The sequence below is a fragment of the Vicia villosa genome, unplaced genomic scaffold, assembly GCF_029867415.1.
Source record: "Vicia villosa cultivar HV-30 ecotype Madison, WI unplaced genomic scaffold, Vvil1.0 ctg.004484F_1_1, whole genome shotgun sequence".
Lineage (NCBI taxonomy): Eukaryota > Viridiplantae > Streptophyta > Magnoliopsida > Fabales > Fabaceae > Vicia > Vicia villosa.
In genome coordinates this window covers 117,413-141,578 of record NW_026706447.1, presented here as the reverse complement: position 1 = coordinate 141,578, position 24,166 = coordinate 117,413, and the positions used below count along the sequence as shown (strand labels likewise).

Sequence of the window (24,166 nt, the reverse complement as noted above, 5' to 3'; positions counted from 1 at the left end):
TTTAAATGATTATAATTTTTTCGTGAAAAAATATTATAGATGAGGATTTTAGTCCTTTATTAAATATAAAAGTTAGTATTTGCATATGAGGTTTTAGACCTCCATTAAATATAAAAATTAGTATTTGCATATGAGGTTTTAGATCTCTATTAAATATAAAAGTTAGTAAATACATATGAGATTTAAGACGTTCATTAAATATAAAAGTTAGTGTTTGCATATAGAGTTTTAAATCTCCATTAAATATAAAGTCAGTAATTGTATATCGGGTTTTAGATCTCCATTAATATAAAAGTTGGTAAATACATATGAGATTTTAGACCTTCATTAAATATAAAAGTTAGTGTTTGCATATGAAGTTTTAAATCTCCATTAAATATAAAGTTAGTAATTGTATATGGGATTTTAGACTTCCATTAAATATAAAATTTAATATCTATATATGGGGTTTTAACATCCACACAAATTTTATATAATAATATTTGTTGTACCCCAATTTTTGACTCTGAAATCCCACCTCATTTTGAGAATAGTTTAATCATCATCATCATTATCATCATTATCATCACCATCATGGTTCATATATCATTTTCTAACAAAAAATATACAAAAATGTTTGTGTTTTTTTTTATTTGGTAGAAAAAAGATTTGTGTTTGCTTGCTGCTTGTTTCTCAAGATAGGTGGCTGATCAGGAGACTCAGGAAAATTAGGGTTTTGATGCCCACAAAGGAGCTCAAACATTCTCATATGCTCAAGTGACTCCCCTCATCAAAATCCAAGTCCAAGTGTGGCTCAATTCAAAGTCAGCAACTTTCATTTTCATTTTGTGCACAAATTAAGGTTTTTAACCTAATTCATTTGGAAAGTTGACTTTTAATCAGGACATGACTCCATGGCTCAAATCATGATTCCAGGACCTCCAATGCCTCATTATAATCCACTGACATAATTCATTTGATTGGAAGATCTTGATTCAATTGATACTTACAAGAGTGTAATTCATCTGGTAAAAGTCAACCGTTCAAGATCACCTTTGACTTTTGAAGAATTTGGTCAACCATGGACTTTTGAAGATCAAAATCATGAATATATATTTATTGAAGTCATTTGATCAAGAAAAATCAAGAAAATCAATCAAGAATCAAAAGTCAACAAAAGTCAAAGTTGGAAAATTCTAAACACTTAGAAAAATTCTAAGTGTTTTATGCTTAGAAAGTTCAAACTTCATGCATAAATTACATCAAGATCCAAGCTGAATTTGAAAAAACTTTCAACATGAAAGTTGCAGATCTCAATCCAAATTACAACTTTGGTAATGAAAATTTTTCCCAAAAAAATCAACCATTCGAAAGATACGGGCTCATGAAGTTTCATCCAAACACTTAAGAAATTTTCAAAGTGTTTTAATCTAATTTTCTTCCAACTTTATGGGCACTTTACACCAAGATGAAAGTTGAATTTAAGAAAACACCAAACATGGAAGTTATGGAGGGCATTCAGGGTTTTCCAAAGAGTATTAGAACTCTTCCATAGGATGTGTAAGTTAAGAGTTTCGAATTAAAGAAGAAGGCACCATGGAAGATGTTTAAGGTCATTCCCATATTCAAAATCATGTCCAAGCTATGCCAATCCTCAAAATCTCTGGCTGTAGACCTACATTGCTTCCAAATCTCACTTTAACCAGAGATTTACACAAGTCTAATATGCGTTACCCAAGTGTTAAAGCCTTTGTTCAAGATTCATACCATTTGTGTGCAAAAGTCATGACTTCCATTTTGATAAAGCATTGCTTTTGCACTTTGTCAATGCATCGAGCTCCCAACTTGTTTTCATCTGAGCACAAGCAAACCTAAAAGTATCAAGCAACCTCTTTGCATCAAACAACTTCAAAAGCATGCTTGTACTTGTGCATTGAAACCATGTTCATAACTTTGCTTCAAAAACAAGTTATGAAACCTTAAGACTCCATATGATCAGACTCAAGCTCTCTTGTTTCTCTATAAATAGGGATCATTTCTAAGCTTCAAAAGACACCAGAAATCCCCCTAAAATCTCTTTGAAACTCTCTCAAATCAGAAGTGGTTGAATTTCTCCATTTTTGAGCTTTGAAGTCCATAACTTCGAATCTCTTCACTCTTGCAATCTCCTTGCAAATTAATCATTCAAACACATTCTATATGGCATATAAACACTTCTGTATGTATTAAAACTCCACTGAAGCATACAAATCTAAACCTCCATATCTCACTCATTCATCTCTGCAAGTCCAGGCCTCCAGAGAGATTGAGGTGCATTCAATCTAAAGTAAGCATTGCTAAAGCTTCCTATGGATTCAGGGAAGCTAACATGATCATTACAACACTTCCAGAACTGCTCTAAGTCCACTTTCATTTTCCAGTTGCAGAGGTAAGTGTCTCACTCTTGAACTTCATCATTTAAGCATCAATGTTTACATTTCTCGATACCAAATTGTTTGTTTTGATGTGTTGAATAATAGCCTAAAGGTATTAGAGATTGATTGTGCATATTAGTCATTTAATTTGAATTCAAAGTTTTAGGGTTCATCATGTTTTTCTGGAAAATTGATGAACTACAGTTAAAATAAATGAATGATTGATACATGGATGGATTCGTAGTGGAAAAATGAACAACTTTCATGTTTGTATTTTTGAAAATGGTTGAGCATTGATGATGATTGAATTTCCAAAAATTGAGTGTCGTGAGGTTAAAGATGAAGTTGTTATTTTGAACTTATGAACTTGTTTTATATTATTTTTTAATGGGATGCGTTTTATAAACGATTAAATCGTTTGACCTAGCAGCTGAAGTGTGTGTTTTAAGGCTCTTGTTCTACAAGAGCGTGGGTTCGAATCCCCCCTTTTGCAGTTTTGAAACTTTATTTTCATTTTCAGCCATTTAGTACATGTCTTACTATTTTATGTTTTGAATGCGCCTTATGAGCGTGTCTTACTTTATTTTTTATTTTTTTAACCAACTTTAATATTTTATTAAAAATAGAAAAATTAATTATTTTAAACTGATTTTTTGTGCACTCTTTATTTATCTTGTCTATTTTGAGAATATATTTTAAAATCACAAAAATATTTATTATTTAGTTATTTAAAAATTGAATAAAAAACAAGTCTTTTATGCTTTTAAAATTAACTTCTTTTAATATTTTCACCAAGTAAGCTTGTATATACTTTTGTGTGAATCAATTAGGTTAAAGTAGGCTCCTCTTGAAAATGTTAACATGTTCCCTTAGTTAAATCACCTAGGGTTTTGTTTAAATCAACTTTAAAATGATTAGGTTTAGGTGTATATAACATAAAACCCAAAAACCCTAATTTTTGGATGTAAATATAACTTGTTGCTATGATCTCTCTTTACTTATACCCTTGTACATATACTTGTTGATTTACATCTTTGTACATTTATATTTTGGTTATGTTATCATACTTGTATAGGAATATATTGTTAAACTAACCCCACCACATTCATGAGACATCCATCTATTATCACATCATATTCATTCATACATGAAATGATCTTGAGGTATGTCACTCTTTAATCCATCAAACATTTATCCTTGGCTTATATATTGATATTGTTAAACTCACCCTTGTTTATATCCATGACACACATGATATCACACACATCACTTAAGATATTCACCATGATTGATTGCTTAAGATGTTGCCTAAAACTCCAAAGGAATAAGAAGGATATTGACTAAAATTGTCAAGGTACTCACTCTCTTTTTCAGACTCTTTTACTTTGTGCTTAATATTGTTAAAGCTTTGCAACCACTTGTTTTAAAAATGGTTTTGTATTGTTAAAGCTCAACCTTTTTTAAATCAACCCTTGGTTTTGTATTGCTAAAGCTCAACCAACCTCTTTTGTTAAACTTTTGACTTGTATTGTTAAAGCTTGACACCTTTTAAAACTTGTTAAGTATTGTTAAAACTTAACATTTTAAAAACCCGTTGAGTATTGTTAAAGCTCAACACCTAAAAATATTTTTGCCTCTTGCCTTTTTTTTTTCTTTTAAGAGAAACTACAAAAGCTCTGACTTCCCTATTGCAGTTAAGGGATGTGTAGGCCTAAGATGCGATGTCTTATCGAGCTCACTTTTAAAATCTTCTTTTCTCGTCCTCCCATTCTATTTAAATAAAAATACAGAAAAAAGCAGTTTTATAACAATAACAATGATAATATATATTTCAAAAAAAGTTTCCTACGGAGTATCGTAGATGAGAGGGGTGCTAATATCTTTCCCTTGCATAACAAACCCCTGTACCTAAATCATTGCTAAGTTTATCAGTTTTGAGTTTAAAAACTTCTGTGAGTTTTATTTCGCTCGATCTCCAATTTTCTTTGAAAACAATAAAGCGCGGTGGCAACTCTGTTAAAATATCTGAGCTAAGTCAATCAATGACTCTAGTCTCACAAATTTCACCGCTACAATAGCCACACTTAATATATGACACTTGACAAATTATCAGTTTTCTATAACAAGTATACAATATTAATGATAATAATCACTCTAGTTATAAATCATTTGACAGATTGCCAAATATACGACACTTGACAAAGAAATATAATATTAGTAAGTTTTTCCATCCTATTAGTTCACAAATATTAACAAAGAAATATTCAAAAGTTATGTCCTTCGGTGCATATTCAATTTTCTATTTGATTTATTTGATCGAAGTTTCTAACTTACACGGATATTTTTGGTAGTGAACTGTGCACACACAAGCCGAAACCAAAAAGACGAACGCCACTCCCTCCTCCACTCCCCAACCGAACCACCACCGTCAATGGCGACCTCTTTCAATCCACCAATCGCCTTTCGCTTCCTCAAATCTCCACTTTCCTCTTTTCCCTTATCACCATCCTCACTTCCCCAATCGCATTGCACCTTCAAATTCCCAACCACTCGCTGCCGTTACTCATCTCTTGAAGTATGTAGTAACCGTCTCAAGCATCATTTTGATTATGTCTATCTGAAATGCAATTTTTTACTCGTGTTCATAATTGATTTATATTTATAATTGAAATTGTAGGAATCACGAATGTATGTACTGATAATTGAACTGTGATTTTTTTTTGTTTTAGGTTAAAGATGTTAGTTATCAACCTCCAGGGACTCAGCTTAACCTTCTCAATTCGGTTAGTTTTTCGCTTCCGGAGAAAAGGTACTTTTTCATGTTTTGATTTCATCAAATTCAGTTATGTATCAGTTTGAAATGTTTAGGTATTCGTTACTTATGAAGCACAAACACCAGAAGCACAACACAGACACTGACATGTCGATACCAGAAATAATTTGAAAAAATAAAATGAATTAATTAATGTAATCACAAGTATTAGTGTCGGTTTCGGATACTGACACTGACATATCTTTTTTCATAGCTTTAGAGCTTATAACTTATGAAACACTAACACAAACACGAGCACTATTCACGACATTGATATTGACATGTGGACTCCAGGAATAATTTAAGAAAATCGAAGTGATTGAGTGTAGCTAGATGACACATATTTAGCCCTAAATGTAGGTACTACATAGCTTATACCATATATTTTTTAAAAAAAGTTGAACCCAAAACCGGGAGTTGACACACAGTTCGATCGCATTTTTGTTCTGGTTTGAGCAGTTTAAATAAATTGAGTCATGGTTCGGAGGTCTGAGGTCTCGTTGGTTTGGTTTTTTAAACATTATTTAGAACTGATCCAGAGTATGAGTTTTCCCCTAATTCGTATCCCATTTTTCCACCTTTTCCTTATATACTTTAAAAGGGATAGAACCAATGTAGTCAGGCACGAGATCTTACATAGGATTTGTTGGCTTGTGAAAGATGTAAAACTTGGATGGTTAGCATGTCACGTAAGATCCAACGAAGGGAAAAATGGTAATTTCATACATATACACACAAAAACATGAAAATTAAACACACAAAAATGGTAATTATCTTACGATCTTATGATTCAAACTTGATCTTGACTACAGTCGGTAAAACTAACTACTAGGGTGATTGGGTGATGAGTGAATCTAAAATCATAATCTGGAGCTAATGAAATGTATGTTACTTCCTACTGCATCTTCTTGTTGTCCCTCCTAATATTTGGTAAAAGAACAAAGGATTTTTTGTATGTGTGGTAGCTCATTTCGGTCAATTGCCACAGTTTTGGTCTAATTTTTGGACAGAGTGGAAGCGGAAAAACAACACTATTGCAGGTCTTCCACCTATTTTCTCTTTTTGTGAATCTGCTTTATTGAAAATTCAATGTTACTTGCCTGTTTGGATGATTAATTTCGCTCCTCCATGTGAACTCCTTTCGTTCCTTATAGCTTCTTGCTGGAATAAGCAAACCAACATCTGGATCTATTTACATCCAAAAATATGGGGATGATGGAAATCCTAGTCAATCTCCGGAGCCATTGGTGCCAGAAAGGGTCGGTATTGTCTTCCAGTTTCCAGAGAGGTACGAAAATAAATTAGTTGAATACAGTAAGATATATTTTTATTCTACAACTTGCATTTTGTTTTAATCTTATGCTGTAAATAATGAGAAATAATGCTATATACTGCATCAACTACATCGTTTACAAATTTCAAGTGACTCAATCCAAGAAGAATAGACCTTGAAAAGGTCGCAAGGGACCAACATTTCAGGCTTACCATCATTCTATGATATATAGTTCTCTTGATGCTGAAAATGTATTACACGATTGTCTGACATGGCATATTAGGAAGAGTGTTGTACAAATCTTTGTTTCAAACACTTGTACAACTGCAACACAATACCTTTATATTTAGAGATATGTTTTTCATCTGTCATTAGTTTCAGTGTCTTACTTGAAGTATTTTGAACTTTGAGAGATGACTCAGTTGATGTATCCAAATATTCTTTTAAATATACACAAAACACTTTTTACAGGCTTCATGATACTAAATCAAATATTTTTATTCCAAATTGTACGAGCAGTATATTATTTAATTTTAAACTTTCTCCATTACCCTTCTGTAATTATTTTCTGATCATGTTTCATTTTTATTGGATTTCCATTTCTAAACGTCTACACGTATTGGTGTTGCAACCTAGGTATTTTGTTGCTGATACTGTACTTGAAGAAGTCACTTTTGGGTGGCCAAGGCAAAAGGGTAATGATCAATTAAGGGAGAAACTTGCTCTAGGGCTTCAGAGGGCAATTAACTGGGTAGTCATACCTTTGATATTACAGAGTGTGTTCTTATAGATAGATAGATAACTATACAATTTGCAAATTCATTTGTATGTTTATTTATAGTCATTAATTTATTTAGTATTTTCTTCACGGTCATTTTGTTCTGATGTTTCATATGCAATTCGGTTTCTTATTCATAAATATAGGTTGGATTAAGTGGGATATCATTGGATAAGAATCCTCACTCCCTCAGCGGTGGTTACAAACGTCGCCTTGCCTTGGCCATACAGTTAGTAAGTTAATTTTTCTTAAAAAGAAACTAGAAACAAAATACAGACATGCCTGCTTGATTTTGCTTCATGTCTTCACATGACTGGCTCCTGATAGTAGTTTTAGTTTATTTTCAGACAACCGAGTGTCAATTGGATGAATGGTATTTTTTATTTTCAGGTGCAAGTCCCTGATTTATTAATACTGGACGAGCCTCTTGCTGGACTTGGTATTAAGCTGGAACCTATGATTTTTTTATTTTGCATTACTACGAGTTTTTGAACTAAATTTACCTTTGGATTTCTTCCCTTTAAAAAGTATTCAACTTATTCCAACTAAAATCAAGTTTTTGCAACATTTTGTTCAAAATTCCTGTAACGTAATTGTTATCATTATCAGGTTTCCTATTGTTTTGGGAGTCTAATTATCTTAGTAGTGTAATTGAACTTGACTTCTACTGATTGTACTAACTACATTACCTGGCCTGGAATATTAGTATGAATAGTTGAAAAGTTAATTCAAAGCAACAAAGAAAATGTTGAAGCAACAAAAAAATGTTGAAAATGGGGAGGCCGATACCATGTAGAAAAGTGTTTCTAATATATTTCAATGTTATGTTACAATACAATGGCTAATCTGTTTAAATAGAACCACATATTACAATATAAAAGTACAAATATTACTATTTACAGTCTATTGTTTACATCAATTGTTTGGGTCATGCTAACATTAGGGCACATGTTAAGGATACTGTAATTAGAAAAAGTAAGTGTAATAAAGTCATATTTAAAATTTCAAAAAATTGAATGCACGCATTTCAAGAAAATATTTCTATAAATATAAATAGTATATTAACTTGTGCCTTTGGGGCACATGTTAGTTTTTCCCCTATTGTTTTAGGAAATATCTTTTATTTTTAAAATGAACGATAATGTATTCTCTTAAAGTTGTATCTAATCTAATACTTTCGCTTTTTGGTTAGATTGGAAAGCGCGTGCAGATGTTGTGAAGCTTTTAAAGCATCTAAAAAAAGAATTAACTGTACTAGTTGTCAGCCATGACTTGAGGTTGTTTCAATTTAGTCTATTAATTTTAGATCATCTACTTTTTAATCATATTATTGTTTGATTCTTATTATTTACTTCTTTTGGTCTCATATATAAGAAGAAAAAAATCAACAAGTCCAAGGAGGATTTAATGTTATAATTTATTCACCTTAAAATTTGTGATTTTCCTATCAATATTTATCTGAAAAATCTATTAAATGCTATTGTTAATCATTGATCATAAATCTTATAATTCATTTTAAAATTAACACACTATAGAAGCATTATGTGTTGTGTAATCTAGCAGCTGACTCCACCGAGTGGAAAATGGCCTTGCTGTTATTTTTGTGGTTGTATGATTCGTTCTACAACCAACAGGCTTTCCAATCAGCATTCCTTTCACAATATGGCATCTAATGTAAGAAAACTAGAACTAATAAATTGATATGAACTCAACAGTTTAGAGTTTTTGGTGGTGTATAGATGGATTTTAAGTATGCTGTAGCTAGGAGATTGTGAGGTTAATCCTTAATCATTATTTCTAACTTCGAAGCAGAATATGTTCTCCTATTACTCGATTCCTCTTTTAATTGTAAAAGAAGTTTTGGTTTCTCTTTTTATATCCTGTTAGTACTTCTGTGAATTGCTAATATTTCTTATGGGATTACTGTGTGAATTTCAGAGAGTTTGCGAGTCTAGTTGATCAATCATGGAGGATGGAAATGGGTGGCAATCTTAGACAGGAGTTACTACCATTATAATTTATATTTATTGCCTTGATAACCAAGATGGAATACTATGAGGTCTGAACCTTAATCTTAAGTTTTTGATGTATTTTCTACTTCACCTTTAGCGCAGGCTTTTGGGATATTTGGTCCTTAGAATAATTTTTTACTGCCTTGATAATTATATAAGAACTCTTTTAAAAGAAAAAGTAATTCTGATTTTGCAGCTATCAACATATATATGAGGTACTCTTTAATTAGCGTGTAGACATTGGGGACATTTAGTCCTTAGAATGGACTCGGGGCTTGTTTCACGATATACTTGTGGGCCTTTACTTTTCCCACACTTCAAGCCAAAGTTAATTGGGTAATTTTAGCGATAAGTTAAATAATCCGCATAAGATTCTATTTTCCGTGATAGGAAGTAACATCCAAGTAGGAGAGTGTATGTGAGAAGGAATAGGAAAGAAGCAAAATATCACAGCCTCAAAATTATTTGAAACTGGTTAACTAAGTGGACTGACTATTATTAATTGAGATAGCTGCATGACTTTTATTAATTGAGATAGGTAAATAAAAGAGGAGTAAAGAATGTGAGGTAGGGTATTAGATTAAATTCTGAGTGTGTGGAAGAGGTCAGGACCTCTGAAATCGTCAGCAATCATTTTGTTCAATTTATTCTTTTCCCTGAACCAGTTCACACGTTTGGGAATCAGTTGTCAGTTCTTACCGCTGTAAGTTCTTATCTACAAAATGTTTAATATCCGAATACCATTTCTAATTTAACCGGTTACTACCTTTACAGCCTTGGTTTATCAGACAGTAACTTGCATGCTCTCTTAAATCCTAGTTTGGAGAGACTTTTAATGATGACCTGACATCAAATCCTGGGAATTTCTTCGGATGGTCTCTATTGCACGTAATTTGTTATGAACAATCGTTCACATTCATCTTTCTTTTAGTTTTTTTACCTAACATTTAAATGTCACCATATTGATGCATTAATCTCTCAAGTTTGACTGCAGAGGGCCTATATTTACCTCACATGTGATGCTAGAATGACTCTTAAAAATTTATGCGAAACTTGTAAAAGTAACCAAATGTACATGCATAACAGGTTTAGTTAGGACTAGCTCAAGAACTCAAACGAAACTAGCTTCCATATAAGTTTGACTGCAGAGTGTCTACATATTTGAAAGATTTCATAAAACTCACAGGCTTATTGAATGTACTCAAATGTATATCTGTAATACAATCACATCAGAAACACTTCTGTTGAGAAGTCTCTTAAAGAGGCTCAATTAATTAATACTTTCATACATCATAAGTTGCTACAGCGAAGTCTCTTAAAGAGGCTCAATTTATTAATACTTTCGTACAGCAGAAGTTGCTATAGCTCCAGCACCAAATCTACAATACCCACAATTGTAAGTTAGTCAAAATGCATAAATATATTTCAATTAGAATGCAACGTAAATAATATGATGCTCCATAGTAATACTAGTATCCATTGAAATAAAAAAGCTTTCTGGGGATTTAGTTAGAAATTTGCTGTATGCTACATATTAATATTCAACGTTAACTTATATTTTGCACATTGGTAGGGTTTGAGTATTTACAATCTTGTATATGGGCAATATGAAGAGAGCGGGTGTAACAAGTTTTGCTTGAAAACTTCTTTAGTTCCTGGTAAGTATTTATTTATTGATTGAAAATTTCTTTACAAGTATTATGTACATGTGTTCTAACCTAACATATAATTATGTAAAATTAATAATTTTATGATCATAGGAGCCTGTATTAATGCTGAAAGTGTTAAAAAAGTTCTTTACAAGTGACAAACATACTACTCAATGAAGTCATAAACTCTGATTAGAGGAGTTGCTGAAAAATTCAGCATTTAAGAATTAAAGATACAAACCCAAATTCAGCATTCCACTCGTTTTAATATATTTTAAATATATAATATAATCACTAAGATTACTTGCGTCAAAGGCCCTTATCATGAAGATTTCAAAATGGCAATTCATTATACTGTCAATCACTCGATTTATGCTGCATATTTTGTTGTGTTAAAGAAGGCTATAAGAAAACTTAAAATGATGCTGATGGAATATGTTTATCAAATCATTGTGTGAATAATCAGATTCTAGAAATATGCAGTACTTACACTCGGCATCTGTTTTGATCCAGTGCTCATTGTTCCCTGTCGACCCGTCGCAACTTAGGCCATCTTGCGATGGGTTCCAGATGGTCTCACAGTGTTTAGACCACTTTTTTGACTTGTTATCTGTATTAAATTTTCTGCCAGGATCTGGGTTTCTGGTGCCTTCATTATCATCTTTGTGGGATTTAGTAACACTTTTTGCATTAATGGTGTCTTTAGGATAGACTTTTCTGTGAAACTTGCGTGGAACCTGCATACCCAGACGAATAAACCAAATAAAATAACATATTATGATTGTTTTGTGTGTTCAAGATGAAATATTCAAATTGTGGTTTTATTTTCATAGCTAAACTTATTCAGGAAGATGCTTATTAGAATTCCTTCATTTAATGGCCTATAAGAATGCTTCACAATTTTAAAATGTTAATATGATGATTTTTTTTATCCTCTGTTAAGAGTCCTACGTCGGACAATATATAGCCTGAAGATGTATTTATAAGTGGAGGCAATCCTCACCTTACAAGCTGGTTTCAATAAAAATGAGTTAGGTTAGGTCAAACTCTAATTCTAATATGGTATCAGAGTCTCGTTTAAGATCCATTGGGCCACCTGCTATCAGGTTTCCGCTATTGGACCACCCTCACGCTCCATATCTCCAGTCCTGGGCGTAAGGGGGTGTGTTAAGATTCCTATATCGGACAATATATGACCTTAAGATTAGTTTATAAGTGGAAACAATCTTCATTTTACAAGCTGGTTTTGTAGAAATGAGTTAGGCCAAACTCTAGAGTTTTACTTTATTCTAAATGATAGCAAGCTACCATTAAATTTATGTCTTTGTCTTATTGATAATATTTTTATTTCCATTTTTCGATATATTTGGTAGAGAAATGTTAGTTAATTTGTTAGGACAAGGAAGATTTGGTTAGCAGTAGGGAATGAATCCTGCACCTCCTTCAGCGTCCTAACTCATATACCTAGACTAACCTTCGGATAGAGTCTTGTTAAATACTATCTCCATCTTTTAATATAAGACCTTCTCGAGTTTTTTTATCCCTTTTTATAAGATCCTTTTATATTTCAAAATGTATTAATTATTTCTCTATAATCGTTTCTTCATTTATATTACATCTTTTTCTATGCAATAAATATTCTTATAATTTTTTTTACTAATTCTCTCTTAAAGGTAGAGTTGTAAAACTATACAAATTGTCCATAAATTGAATATCACAATCATCTTTTTTCAATTCTCATTTGCTCAATGGGGTCCTATATTTAGGGATCGAGGTAGTATGTAATAGAATATCTAGTAATAGGGACCAACCTTACGGAGCTTTGCATTGGTTGTAGTAGAATCAACTATATTCCCGGCGGTGCTACAGCTTTTTGAGGAACTGTAGACCTTTTTCCACATATTTTTCATAATATGCATGGCAGACTTCTGTGCTTGCTTGACTTGTTTCTCTTTTACTCCTGTCTCTGTACATTCTTCTTTTGTTGTCTTTGTCCTTTGAAATAGCTCAGCAAGTGATGCCCACTCTTCCGTCACTTCTACTTTCTCTATAATTTTGAACGATGACCCCAATAAATATCCTTGCAGTGGACATACAGCCTCGTTTCCATATTCTTCAGCATCGGATCCATCTGTTTCCTTTCTGCTAAGTGTGATGTTGCTAAGACTGTTTTTTCTTGATGATTCATTAAAACATTCTTCTTCAGCCTCAAGGAATTTCTCAAGCTCATAACTTATGAGCTTTAGTTCAGTCTCCATCACATCTTTCTTAGGTAGGTTTTCTAAAGGCGTAGCAAATGTTGGTGTTGCTGGCTCATTGGTAACTGCCTCTGCACCAAGTGTTCCAATTGTCAGAAAGCCTTCAAAGAGCTCAGATATGGCTGCAGATGTTTCTTCTTCTCTGCCCCAAGATGTTTGACTTTCCTGATAGCGCGGCTTTAAGAAACAGGAATGGTTAATGGAACTGAAGCTTGACTTTGTCTGAGAGTATTGGCTATCAACTGTTAGCTGCACTGTAAGGCGAGGAGCACAAGGATTTCCTGAAATTGGTGTTCCAAAATAAATTACTAAATTCGTGAAATTAGAAATTAAGACAAATCTACTATCTACATGAGCCGGTGAAACATATTTATACTGCAGATGAAACATTGAACGTATATCACTCTCGAGTATTGGCCTAGAGAGTGATATACGTTCAATATTTCATCTGTAGTAGCTCAGTTGTTTTAATCAACTTAAATTGGGATGTAAAAGGTTGGTTCTAAATCATTATCTATTTGAAAAGCCATATATGCAAAACTCCTTAATTTTACTTAAGCTAGCCATATGTAACATCATCACATTTTAGTTAGATTACTTGCTCACAGATAATGGTGCATTGATGCAGTTAATAAAAATCAATGTAACACATATTTTATGTTATTGTTGATTGACATTGTGACCAGTCATCAGTGAGATAGGAATAATAAAAACAGTTGAATACCAAGGGTGAAGTCCTTGACGGGATCAATGTTCTGCCGAAGTTTTCGATGCACCCATTGAAACAACTGCAAAAAGTAAATGCATGTAGTTACTATGCCAAAGGCCTGGAAAAAGAAATTCATCCTAAACTGTGAGAGTTTAACATACCTTCATTTTGACTCTATTCTTAAGTTGATAACCAAGGTTTTTGCAGTTAACAGATTAAGCTGGTAGTTATAAATAGGAAGGGAAAAAGGTCTCCAGGTTTGGGTGATTAGGATGGAGAAAGTGAAAAGGCACAAATATCTTTGCTTTGTGACTCAATGAGTTGGAAGTCGGTAAATGCAAGGGTCTAAGATAAATATGTTTGTATGGAAAAAAACAATTAGATAGATACAACAATGTGGTTGGCCATTCTATTCAAAAGCTAATAATGTGAGTAAATGGAGTTTGCCATGAGTACCAAGTAGTTTCTATTTTGTCTATATTTTTGTCTCTGTGTGAACTTTAATGAAGTTGGGTCTCACGCATATGTAAGTCTGTAACTTCGGATCCAAGGCAGGCCAAACTGTATTCAGATGCTAAAGCACCGCCGATTTTGAAACATACAGATGTTGTAAATTTCAATCGCTAATAATATGTTAGACAGTGTATTGTAAACACTGTTCAAACTTCAAATGTAATTATATATATATGATTGTATATGTTTCACTTTATCTACGTATGCGCGCGCGTGCATGTGTGTTTATACTAACATGTGTGTTTGTACACTAACGTGTTTTCAGTAAAAAGTTTTATTATAGGACCTGTGAAAGACCAAACCTTCTTAAACCGAACCTTCATTTTGTTTTGTTATATATGCTGTTTGTGATGCCTGTGGTGATAATTAGCTAAAATTTTTCCAATCTAGGAAGCACTTGCCATGTGCTTCTACCTATTTATTAGAGTTTGACCTAACTCATCCTTACAAAACCGGTTGGTAAGGTGAGGAGTGTCCCTCTATATATATTCTTTCAATGCTCTATCTCCAACCAATGTGGGACTTTAGGATCTTCCTAATACTATTTCAGTACAGTTGGGAATGAGGGTATAGAAGGGGATGATAAGATCTCACCCCACATTTTCTAAATCATGAGCAGTTCTCTTATTGATTGTACCATGATTCAAGCTTTAGGGACATTTTTCTACCTCTTTGTTTTTGTAGTTATGCCACATGAACAACTTTAATTGTTGTAGTGAATTTTGCAGAGACAATGTCTGTCCCTGTTGCTGAAAGATCCACATCATGACAAAAAAATGCTGGAGAAAGACTGTTTTAAATCTCAGACTTGAACATTACTAGTGCTACAGTGAGTGTTACAGCTTCTCCAGTACTGAACATAGTTGGATGTTTTACCATGCCACATAGGTGGATATCTTCTTGATTCTTTTTACGTCAGCAATGTTACTCTTTTAGAACTTACTATACATCTGATGCTGTGTATAGAGAAATTGTTTTTTTAAAAATTTATAGGAACATGTTTTCTGCAAGAACAGTTTTACATGTTGAATCTGTCTTGAGCTCTCCAATAGTGATAGCAAATAGGCTGTTGCATGGAGGATCTTCATTTTAGTACTTACTAAATATGTTGGAACAGAGACATATGATTCCTGCAGCCCGGTACTATGTGCACAATCATCAAGAATGGCCAAAACTTTATCCACCTTTAACCACCTCCTGCATTATGGAATACTGATCTATTTTTCACTTAAGTGGTTAAACACAAATATTTTTTTTATAGGGGTCGCTTAGAGGTGCTCACACACCTTGGTAAAAGACCAATAATGCTTTTAAAATTTGGAGGATAGATGTATGATTCACATCTCCTTTACCGAGCAAAGCTAAAACATCACGATAACTGCATTTACCGTCACTTTATGAATTTTTGGTAAAAAGTTTTAGTATAGGAGGTGTGGTGGTGGTCCAAGTGAAGGACCAAACCTTCTAAAACTAACATTTATTTTGTTTTGTTATATATGCTATTTGTGATGCCTGTGGTAATAATGAGCTAATACTCTTCCTACCTGGGAAGCACTTGCCATGTGCTTCCACCTATTCCAGTACAGTAGGGAATGAGGCTATAAAAGGGATGTTAAGATATCACCCGACACATATGAATGGAGCTCTAGCATCTTTCTAAATCATGAGCAGTTCTCTTATCGGTTGTACCTTGTTTCAAGCTTTAAGGACCTTTTTCTACCATTTTGTTTTTGTTATTATGCCACATGAACAACTAGTGAGTTTTGCAGAGACAATGTCTGTTCCTGTTGTTGAAATATCTGATTTGTACAGCACACATTATGGATATACCATGTACAAGTGCTTCTCCAATAGTGATACTTGTTTCAAATAGGTTGTTGCATGGAGGATGTTCATTTTAGTACTTAATTTGTTGGAACAGAGACATATGATTACTGCAGCCCGGTACTATGTGCACAGTCACAAGAATGACCAAAACTTTAACCTCCTCTATATTATGGAATACTCATCTATATTTCTTTTAAGTGGTTAAACATAGATATTTTTTTTTTTATATTACACTCGTTTTCAAAGTCTAACTTTAGTCTATTCAATTACACAATTGATAGATTTGTTTGATCTATTTTAATAAGTGATTTCTATTACTGAATTTGTGTATCTTTCTCATAAATGCACACTAAATAAAGAGTAAGTAGAGAAAAATTGAATTCGTATCAAAATAAGTGATCAAATGATCTATTTATATATTAAAGAAAAAAAAAATACTTTTATTATTCATTGTTATATTTTCATTTACAACTAACATAAAGTAAAAAAATATAGGTTTTTTTTAAAAAAAAAAGTTGTTGATATGTAAATATTAATAATTTGTTCTTCAGAGATTAAACTCTGTATTAAAAAATTACACTTATTTAACTAAATTAACACATATAAGTTGAGTTACAACCTACTCCGATCATATTAAATTTGCATGTGATGGTTTTGAGTTGTATATAGGTTTTTATCACTCTTTTTGTTGGTTTCTTTATTTTTAATTTTTTTAATTTTTTGTTGTTTTAGGTTATCAGCTCGGTACTTCTTGTATTATCTATTTACAATAAAAAATTTTAGTATTATTTAGATGGGGAATTGTTTTATAATGTTTTAATTTTAAACAAGTAGAAGCTTCGTGCGGACTTCTAAATTTAAATTAGAAGGAGACCCGTGCGTCCGAACAAATAAGTTTATTTCTATATTAAATCATTGACTCTATTATTATTAGTGTATATTTGTTATTATAAAATTAATAGTAACTATAAATATTTAATGTAACATATCACCCATTAATAATTTAATATGATTAATAATTATAAATATTTATAAATATCAATAATAATTTTAAAATCTAACCAAATAAAATTCCTTAAATACTGCTGATATATTTTTGATATATTTTTGCATATTTTTTTAGTGATATTAGCTTCTTTCTTTCTAAAGTTAATTGAAATTAATATAAAAAATTCATATTAAAGCAATTTAATAGTTAGTCACTCATAAATCACATACTCCACGCACCTCCTCAGAAAAATAAATTAGTTAATAATCATGTTTGAAAACAACCAAAAAAAAACTAAATTAGAATGAGGTTGTGTAGATGGTAAATTATTTGATGGATTGAAAAGTTAAATTATATGACTCAATAAAAACCAAATGAGTAAAATAAATTTATTTTAATTTAAAATTAAACTATAGAAAAAAAAAGAAGCAAAAGCCCATCTAGATTAGCGACCGGTTTATTTAAAAAATAAATAATAAAACAAAATTGGAGGAGCTGTACACTTTACTATTGTCTTAGTAGGCAAATCTGTATTTATTCTTTTTAACATATATGCGTTATAATATTTTAAATTCATGACAATAATATATATATATATATATATATATATATATATATATATATATATATATATATATATATATATATATATATATATATATATATATATATATATATATATATTATAGTAGTTTGATGTTTTAAAATGAAATAACTACAGTAAGAAGATTGTGAGGTTGTAACAACCTAAAGAACAAAGGTTTTATGATGTCATGCAACTATATAGGTTGCAAGATTTATCCAAGTTTGGTTAACCATGGTATGGTGTCATCTTTTGTGGAGAGATGACAATTAGATATGTCATTTTTCTATCTTTTGATTGGTGAAATGTCCATCACACTTGATGATGTGAAATTCTTGATACGCCTTTCAATTAGGGAAAAATTATTTAACCACTTCATAATCACCAGATTTGATGCACTAGACATGATGCTGCGATACTTGGTAGCTGATCCAAGTGATAACTAAAAGGAGGTGGATGACACTATAGTGTCATGCTAGATTTGCATTTGTCGAGGAGCTGTACAGATACCCCCTGGCTGTGGGAGTGGGGCCGATAATGATGATGCACAAGTTTTGTACCATAGATCATGTGCATTGAGTTCATAGTTCATGTATTTGGTTGACACGTCCATATTTGTGGACAAAAATGCTTATTACATCGATATGGTTTATCTTAGGTACTTCATTGACTTTGAGCAGATTAATAAGTAAAACTAAGAAGCCGCTTGTTTGGTTGACCTATATCCAAAGTTAGGTGAAGCTTATCTTTGGAAGACCAGACAGATGACTACAAGCAACACGGTGTTTATGGTAATATATTTTCATATTTAATGTTAAAAATATTTCATAGCACTTGTGCTACACCATTACTAATATTTTATGTGAATCATTTACAGGCATGGATCCTCTCTCACTTTCCACACATCTCTACTTGGTCATACGAGGGAGAATACAACGAGGCTTGGCCATGTGCTTGTTGATAAGTGCCAAATTGTAGTTATTTTGTGTATAGTTTTGGAACACTTATCTTCTCTTTTTCCTCAATTTAGACGAGTTTTAGTGCATATTACATAAATATGTAGATTTTGTGTTTAATAGAGTTTTTGATTCATTTATGTACCGACTAATAGTTTTTCATTCATTTTGTAGGTATTTGAGCATGTATGGAGCATTGAGTAATAAAGCTTCAAGGATGCAATTTTGGATCACTAAAAGAAGAAACAAATGAAGAAATAAAGAAGCTGCTTCTGGTGTGAGTCGCCCGACGAAGCAATTGGCTCACCGGGCGAGCGTGGAAAATAATGGTCTTGTTTCTGCCTTGGGCCGCCTCTTGGTCGTCGGGCGGAAGAAAAAGGAGTCGCTGGGCGAAAGCAGATACTTTTGCCTATTTTGTGATGTGGCGCAGTTTGTGTGGCCATAAATAAGATCGTTCGCCGGGCGGAGCATTTGGTTCGCCGCGCGAACGCGTCGGGACAGAATTGTGTTTATATTTCATTTTCATTTCATTTGTTAGGGTTATGGTTTTGGGAGAGGGTTTTTGTTCTCTCAACTCCATCAACCTCATTTTTCTTTAGGAATAACTTAGATAACAACTTTGGGTCTTGCATTCGGTGATTCGGAGGTGGATTGCTTATCAACCGCCGCTGACAAACCGGAAGAGTTGTGGTTTTATCTCTCTTTCTCTATGTATTTCTCTAAGTTGGGTTTTTTATATATATTTACTTTGAAATTATGTATATTTGTCGCCCATGGCGTTATATAAAGCTTGCTTTACAAATCTTTGTTGATTGTTGTCTTAGATTTTTGCTCTGTGCTAGGGATTTGAGTAGTTTTAGAGATAGACTTCTTGAATCCTTATCTAGGATGATTATCTGTTAGTTTCTAGATTTTAGAGATAGATTGAGAGCTAACAATCTCTATGGGCGTCGAAGCTTAATGCTTTCGTGTTGGTTGTGTCGGTTGAGAGATCGTCGATACAACTGATATGGATGTCTACTGTATTGTTGAGGTGGTTGAGAGATCTTCGCTGACATGATATAGTAGTCCTCTCTACTTTGGGTTAGAAACGACTTAGGGTGTGAGCAATGTCGGATGACATTGACGAGTATTGTAGGTTGAGTGTAACTGGTCGATAAGTTTAAGTTTGTGAGAAGTAGATTATATGCCAGGCTTGATAACTCTTTTCTTTCTGAAGAATGAATTCTTTTTATGTTGATATTTACTTTTCCGTTTTTATGCTTTAAACAATTTCAATCCAAACTCATAACTTTGGAAACTGTTGAAAGGCAGTTCGATATCACTAATCTCTGTGGACACGATAATTTCCCGGATAAATATTTCCAAAACTTTTGTTGCTTGCCGCTTTACCGCTTCAACACTTGTGCATTTTTCCTGCTTATATGGAATCAGGAGATTGAGTTGTTCCAAGTGTTTCTTGGCCGTATTACATTAAATTATATACGCTACACACCATAGAACGATCACTGTCAGATGCGTTCCTTGGATGACATAGCTTTCTAATATGAATGATTGGCTTGTGGGTCACGTCTGATTACTCCATATCTTTCTGAGCGAGTCATGCGCTAGTTCGGATTCAAACATGGTATTCCAAGAGACCCGACTGTCTGCTCCTCCCACTATTGTCCAGAGAGACATTGATGCGGCGTTTGATGATATTTATAACATATGGTACCAGAGGAAGCACAAATTCTGTCAGCTCTGTAACACCCCAAATCTACTCCACAGTTTAATAGGAAAATTAGAGTGCAAAACATTGAAACACGCAAAAAATTTGAGGCGTCACATATATCAACTTAAACAAATCACAAATCATGCTCAAGATCATAGATACATAACACCAACAACGGAGGAATCATCTTCATTAAACATCTAAATCCAAATGGTTCACAATATCGCAGCAGAAATCAATTAAATTCATAATCCAGATTATAACATCATTACCAACATGGCAATGAGAATCCAACATGTCTCAAGAGATAACAATAACATAATCAAGTAAAAGATGACAACATCTAATCAAAGCATAACGACATAAGGCAACAAGCATCATAAACGTCTCCCGAGTGCTACGTATCAGAGCATAGACACACCGACTCGAGCTATAAGGTAAACGTCTATTCCACGTTGTTACCTGCACGTTACCAACAAAGGGTAACATTCAAACACAAGGGGTGAGATATCATTCATTATAAAGAAACGTACAATAATATTCAAAGCATGGTAAGATCATACATATATCACCACTTCTCATCACATAACATCTTACTACAACTATCATCATTAAGCAACTTATAAAATGGCAACATGTCAATAATGAATTATAACAACATATCCAGTTCACGTGCATAATATCAATGCATCACAAAACATCTCATCATCACGTCACAGCAAACATCTCAACAATTCAAACACAATCAATGCAAATTAAATGCAATTCAAATGCGACTCGGCTTATGCAAATGCCTGTGGTACCATTTGGAGTAAAACTCCCACCGTCTCAAAACTTTCCATTGGGCACACCGTCGTTATTTGCCATTACGGCCACCGTCGCTTTTGCCATTATGGCCACCGTCTCTTTATGCAATGGATGTGACTCTATGATGCAACATCCACTTAAACACAACATTTACGACACATCACAAACATCGACTAAACATCATTACTTTTATAGTAATTCATCACCTCATCATTACGTCACTATGTTGTATCACCATACAACAATCCGTCACTTCACAATCACAACATCGAACAAGTCCATTTAAAGAAAGCTTCAAAAGGTTTTCATCGGTTTTCAAATTATATTCATTAGATAGACAATGATTAAAGCTTCACGGAGGTTCAAACGACACTTAAAAAGGAGTTACAGATCAAAAGATACATCATGTCAAGGTTTGAACAAATTTTGTATAGTAGGGTCCGTTGAGCGACCCACCAGCGCGCTTATGGAACAACATTTTCCACTATCCAGCTTGAAGTGTGCTTCCCCAAACTAAATCCTGAAGCGAACCAAAATTTGAGCTCCGCTTAGCGGACCAGCTCCGCTTAGCGAGCTCACTTAATTTTTCAGAAACAAACAACATCCGCTTAGCGAGCCGAGGCCGCTTAGCGGACGTGCGATTATGCAGAAAAATAATAGCAAACACAAAACTGCGAAATCACACACCCACCACCCAAAAATCATTCTAAACAGCAATTAGACACATATAATCACAACATCTAACATCATTCATCATCAATCATCAATCAAAACATGTTTTCAACCCAAAATTCATGCAATTTCCTCATAAAACCCTAATATTCTAAAACATTCAATCCATGGTTCCTACATACAATCTATCACACCCTAAACATCATCATACATTCCTTTAGCATGAAAGAACTCCACCCTTACCTTAGGTTTTGGATTGAAGACAACTCTAGCTTCAATCTTGAATTCTCCTCTTCTCTTTACTCTTCTCTTCTTTCTCTTCTTTTCCCAATTTTCACCAAATGAGTTTCCAATCTTCTATTCTCTAAAACCTTTGTTTTGTTAAACCTTCACTAACTTCTAAAATGCTAATGGGCTCTAATTAGCACCTCTCAATTGCTAACACCGACTTAGGATCAATAACTAATAACTCTCTAATTTATGCTATTTACTAATAATACTCAATAAATAACAGAAACTCACTTAAACATATATTTAAACAAATTATTAATTAAATAAATCACATAACACACCATTAAATAAATAATTAAAAGAAAAACGGTCGTTACAAGCTCCTCAGTCATGGAGTAATACATCCATCTACATTCAATGATATTGAATAATATCACATCCTTACATGACACTAGATGCTTAGGAGATCCACCTAAGCCATCTCATCAGAAGATATTAGAGGATGTGAGCAGGCTAGGATATATCATGTCGTTGATGTATTACATGCATGTTAACATATTATGGTTATTGCACGAAAGAGTATTGAGAAATGAGAGTTTTCGGAAGGAACTTTCATGAGGGCACTTTAGAGATCATTCTATCCGAGGAACAGGGAGGTCAGATATACCCATTAACTAACTTTTTTTACTTGTATTTTGATAATATTTATAATATACTGTATTTTATAATTTGTATTCAATGATTTTTTTATTATGAATTATTGATTGATTCTAATAAATAGCGATTTAATTAAGTTACATTAATACATGGTTTAATTGATAATAAATTTATTTTGATAGTATACTTATTATAAATAACTTTAAAATATAAGGTTTCTTAAAAAATTGTCAAATTTATGACTTTAACTATGAGTGATAACTTTAACACACATCTTTGCACTAACAAGTATTGATACTATGAGTGATACCTTTAACAAACATCTTTGCACTGAATTTGATATATGAATATAAATGGATGATCTGATAAAATAAATAATATGTTATGAGTAAAAGGAATGAAGGAGGAGTTTGTTACGTGGAGCAAATGAAAGCAACAATCTTGAGTATCAAATTTAAGGAACAATTTGCAGGCAGCTTAACGTTGGCACTCACTTTTCCAACACTTATGAATGGACCTCTTGCATCTTTCTAAATCATCATGAGCAGTTCTCTTATTGATTGTACCATGATTCAAGCTTTAATAACAATTTTCTACCATTTTATTTTTGTAATTATGCGAACATGAACAACTTTAATTGCTCTAGTGAATTTTGCAGGGACAATATTTGTCCTGTTAATGAAAGATCCACATCATGCCAACAAAAGTGGTGATGCTAAACCATCCCTACGTTGTGGAACACTTATCTAAACATGCTTAAACTTTTGTTCCTCCATAGATGAGTTTGCTTGTAGAGCTATGAATTAAAATATCAATTAAAGCTATGATACTAGAGCTCTTAAAATGGACTACCCGGTTATAAATAGGCAGACTCTGGATTTTTTTAGAATTAGGCAAAAAGGTCCGATTTAATATGTGCTCGAGAATTACTACCCTGAACTCAGTCCTAGATGGACTTCGAGCTACCCGGTCATAAACATGTTTTTTTATTTAGAAACATTAAAATAAAAACTCCATAATATTTATTATAAATAAATTTTAAAATTATAATATTTTAAACATAATATATTTTTAAGTATTATATTATCTCTTATAAATAGTGTGTTTTTAAATATAATATTTTTAAATTGTATAAAAGTGAAAGATATAATAGAATAGAGATAAAATTTAGTGAGGAGAAAAAATTAATAAGATATTTTGGAGTAAACTATATAAATATTAATATATATTTTTTAAATTTATAATTATGCGGGCTTAATGGGCTAGCAACGACCCATATGAGTTAGTCCTAATGGGTAACAGGCTTTTTAGGGTTGAGCTAAAAAGACCCTAAA

The 24,166-nt window shown here is 32.7% G+C and overlaps 2 protein-coding genes across 6 annotated transcripts; one reads left to right on the top strand and one right to left on the bottom strand.

Annotated features, from left to right (window-relative positions):
* The first annotated feature begins 4,680 nt into the window (after positions 1 to 4,680).
* LOC131642101 (ABC transporter I family member 11, chloroplastic-like) lies at positions 4,681 to 15,420 on the top strand. Of its 5 annotated transcripts, none has more exons than XM_058912385.1 (11): positions 4,681 to 4,968; positions 5,123 to 5,202; positions 6,194 to 6,245; positions 6,360 to 6,493; positions 7,115 to 7,229; positions 7,403 to 7,489; positions 7,647 to 7,695; positions 8,449 to 8,533; positions 9,195 to 9,315; positions 10,842 to 10,926; positions 15,126 to 15,420. In XM_058912385.1, the coding sequence occupies exons 1-9, from the start codon at positions 4,825 to 4,827 to the stop codon at positions 9,271 to 9,273; spliced, it is 825 nt and encodes a 274-aa protein (XP_058768368.1). In that variant the 5' UTR covers positions 4,681 to 4,824; the 3' UTR covers positions 9,274 to 9,315; positions 10,842 to 10,926; positions 15,126 to 15,420. The 5 variants fall into 5 exon arrangements, with proteins under 5 accessions (XP_058768368.1, XP_058768369.1, XP_058768371.1 ...); XM_058912386.1 differs by having other exon boundaries at positions 9,195 to 10,664; XM_058912388.1 differs by lacking the exon at positions 8,449 to 8,533.
* Positions 10,380 to 14,051, bottom strand: LOC131642103 (protein LAZY 1-like). Its single transcript, XM_058912389.1, has 5 exons — positions 14,046 to 14,051; positions 13,900 to 13,963; positions 12,729 to 13,456; positions 11,408 to 11,654; positions 10,380 to 10,647 (listed from the first exon to the last, which is right to left on the bottom strand). The coding sequence occupies exons 1-5, from the start codon at positions 14,049 to 14,051 to the stop codon at positions 10,628 to 10,630; spliced, it is 1,065 nt and encodes a 354-aa protein (XP_058768372.1). The 3' UTR covers positions 10,380 to 10,627.
* Positions 15,421 to 24,166: the final 8,746 nt, after the last annotated feature.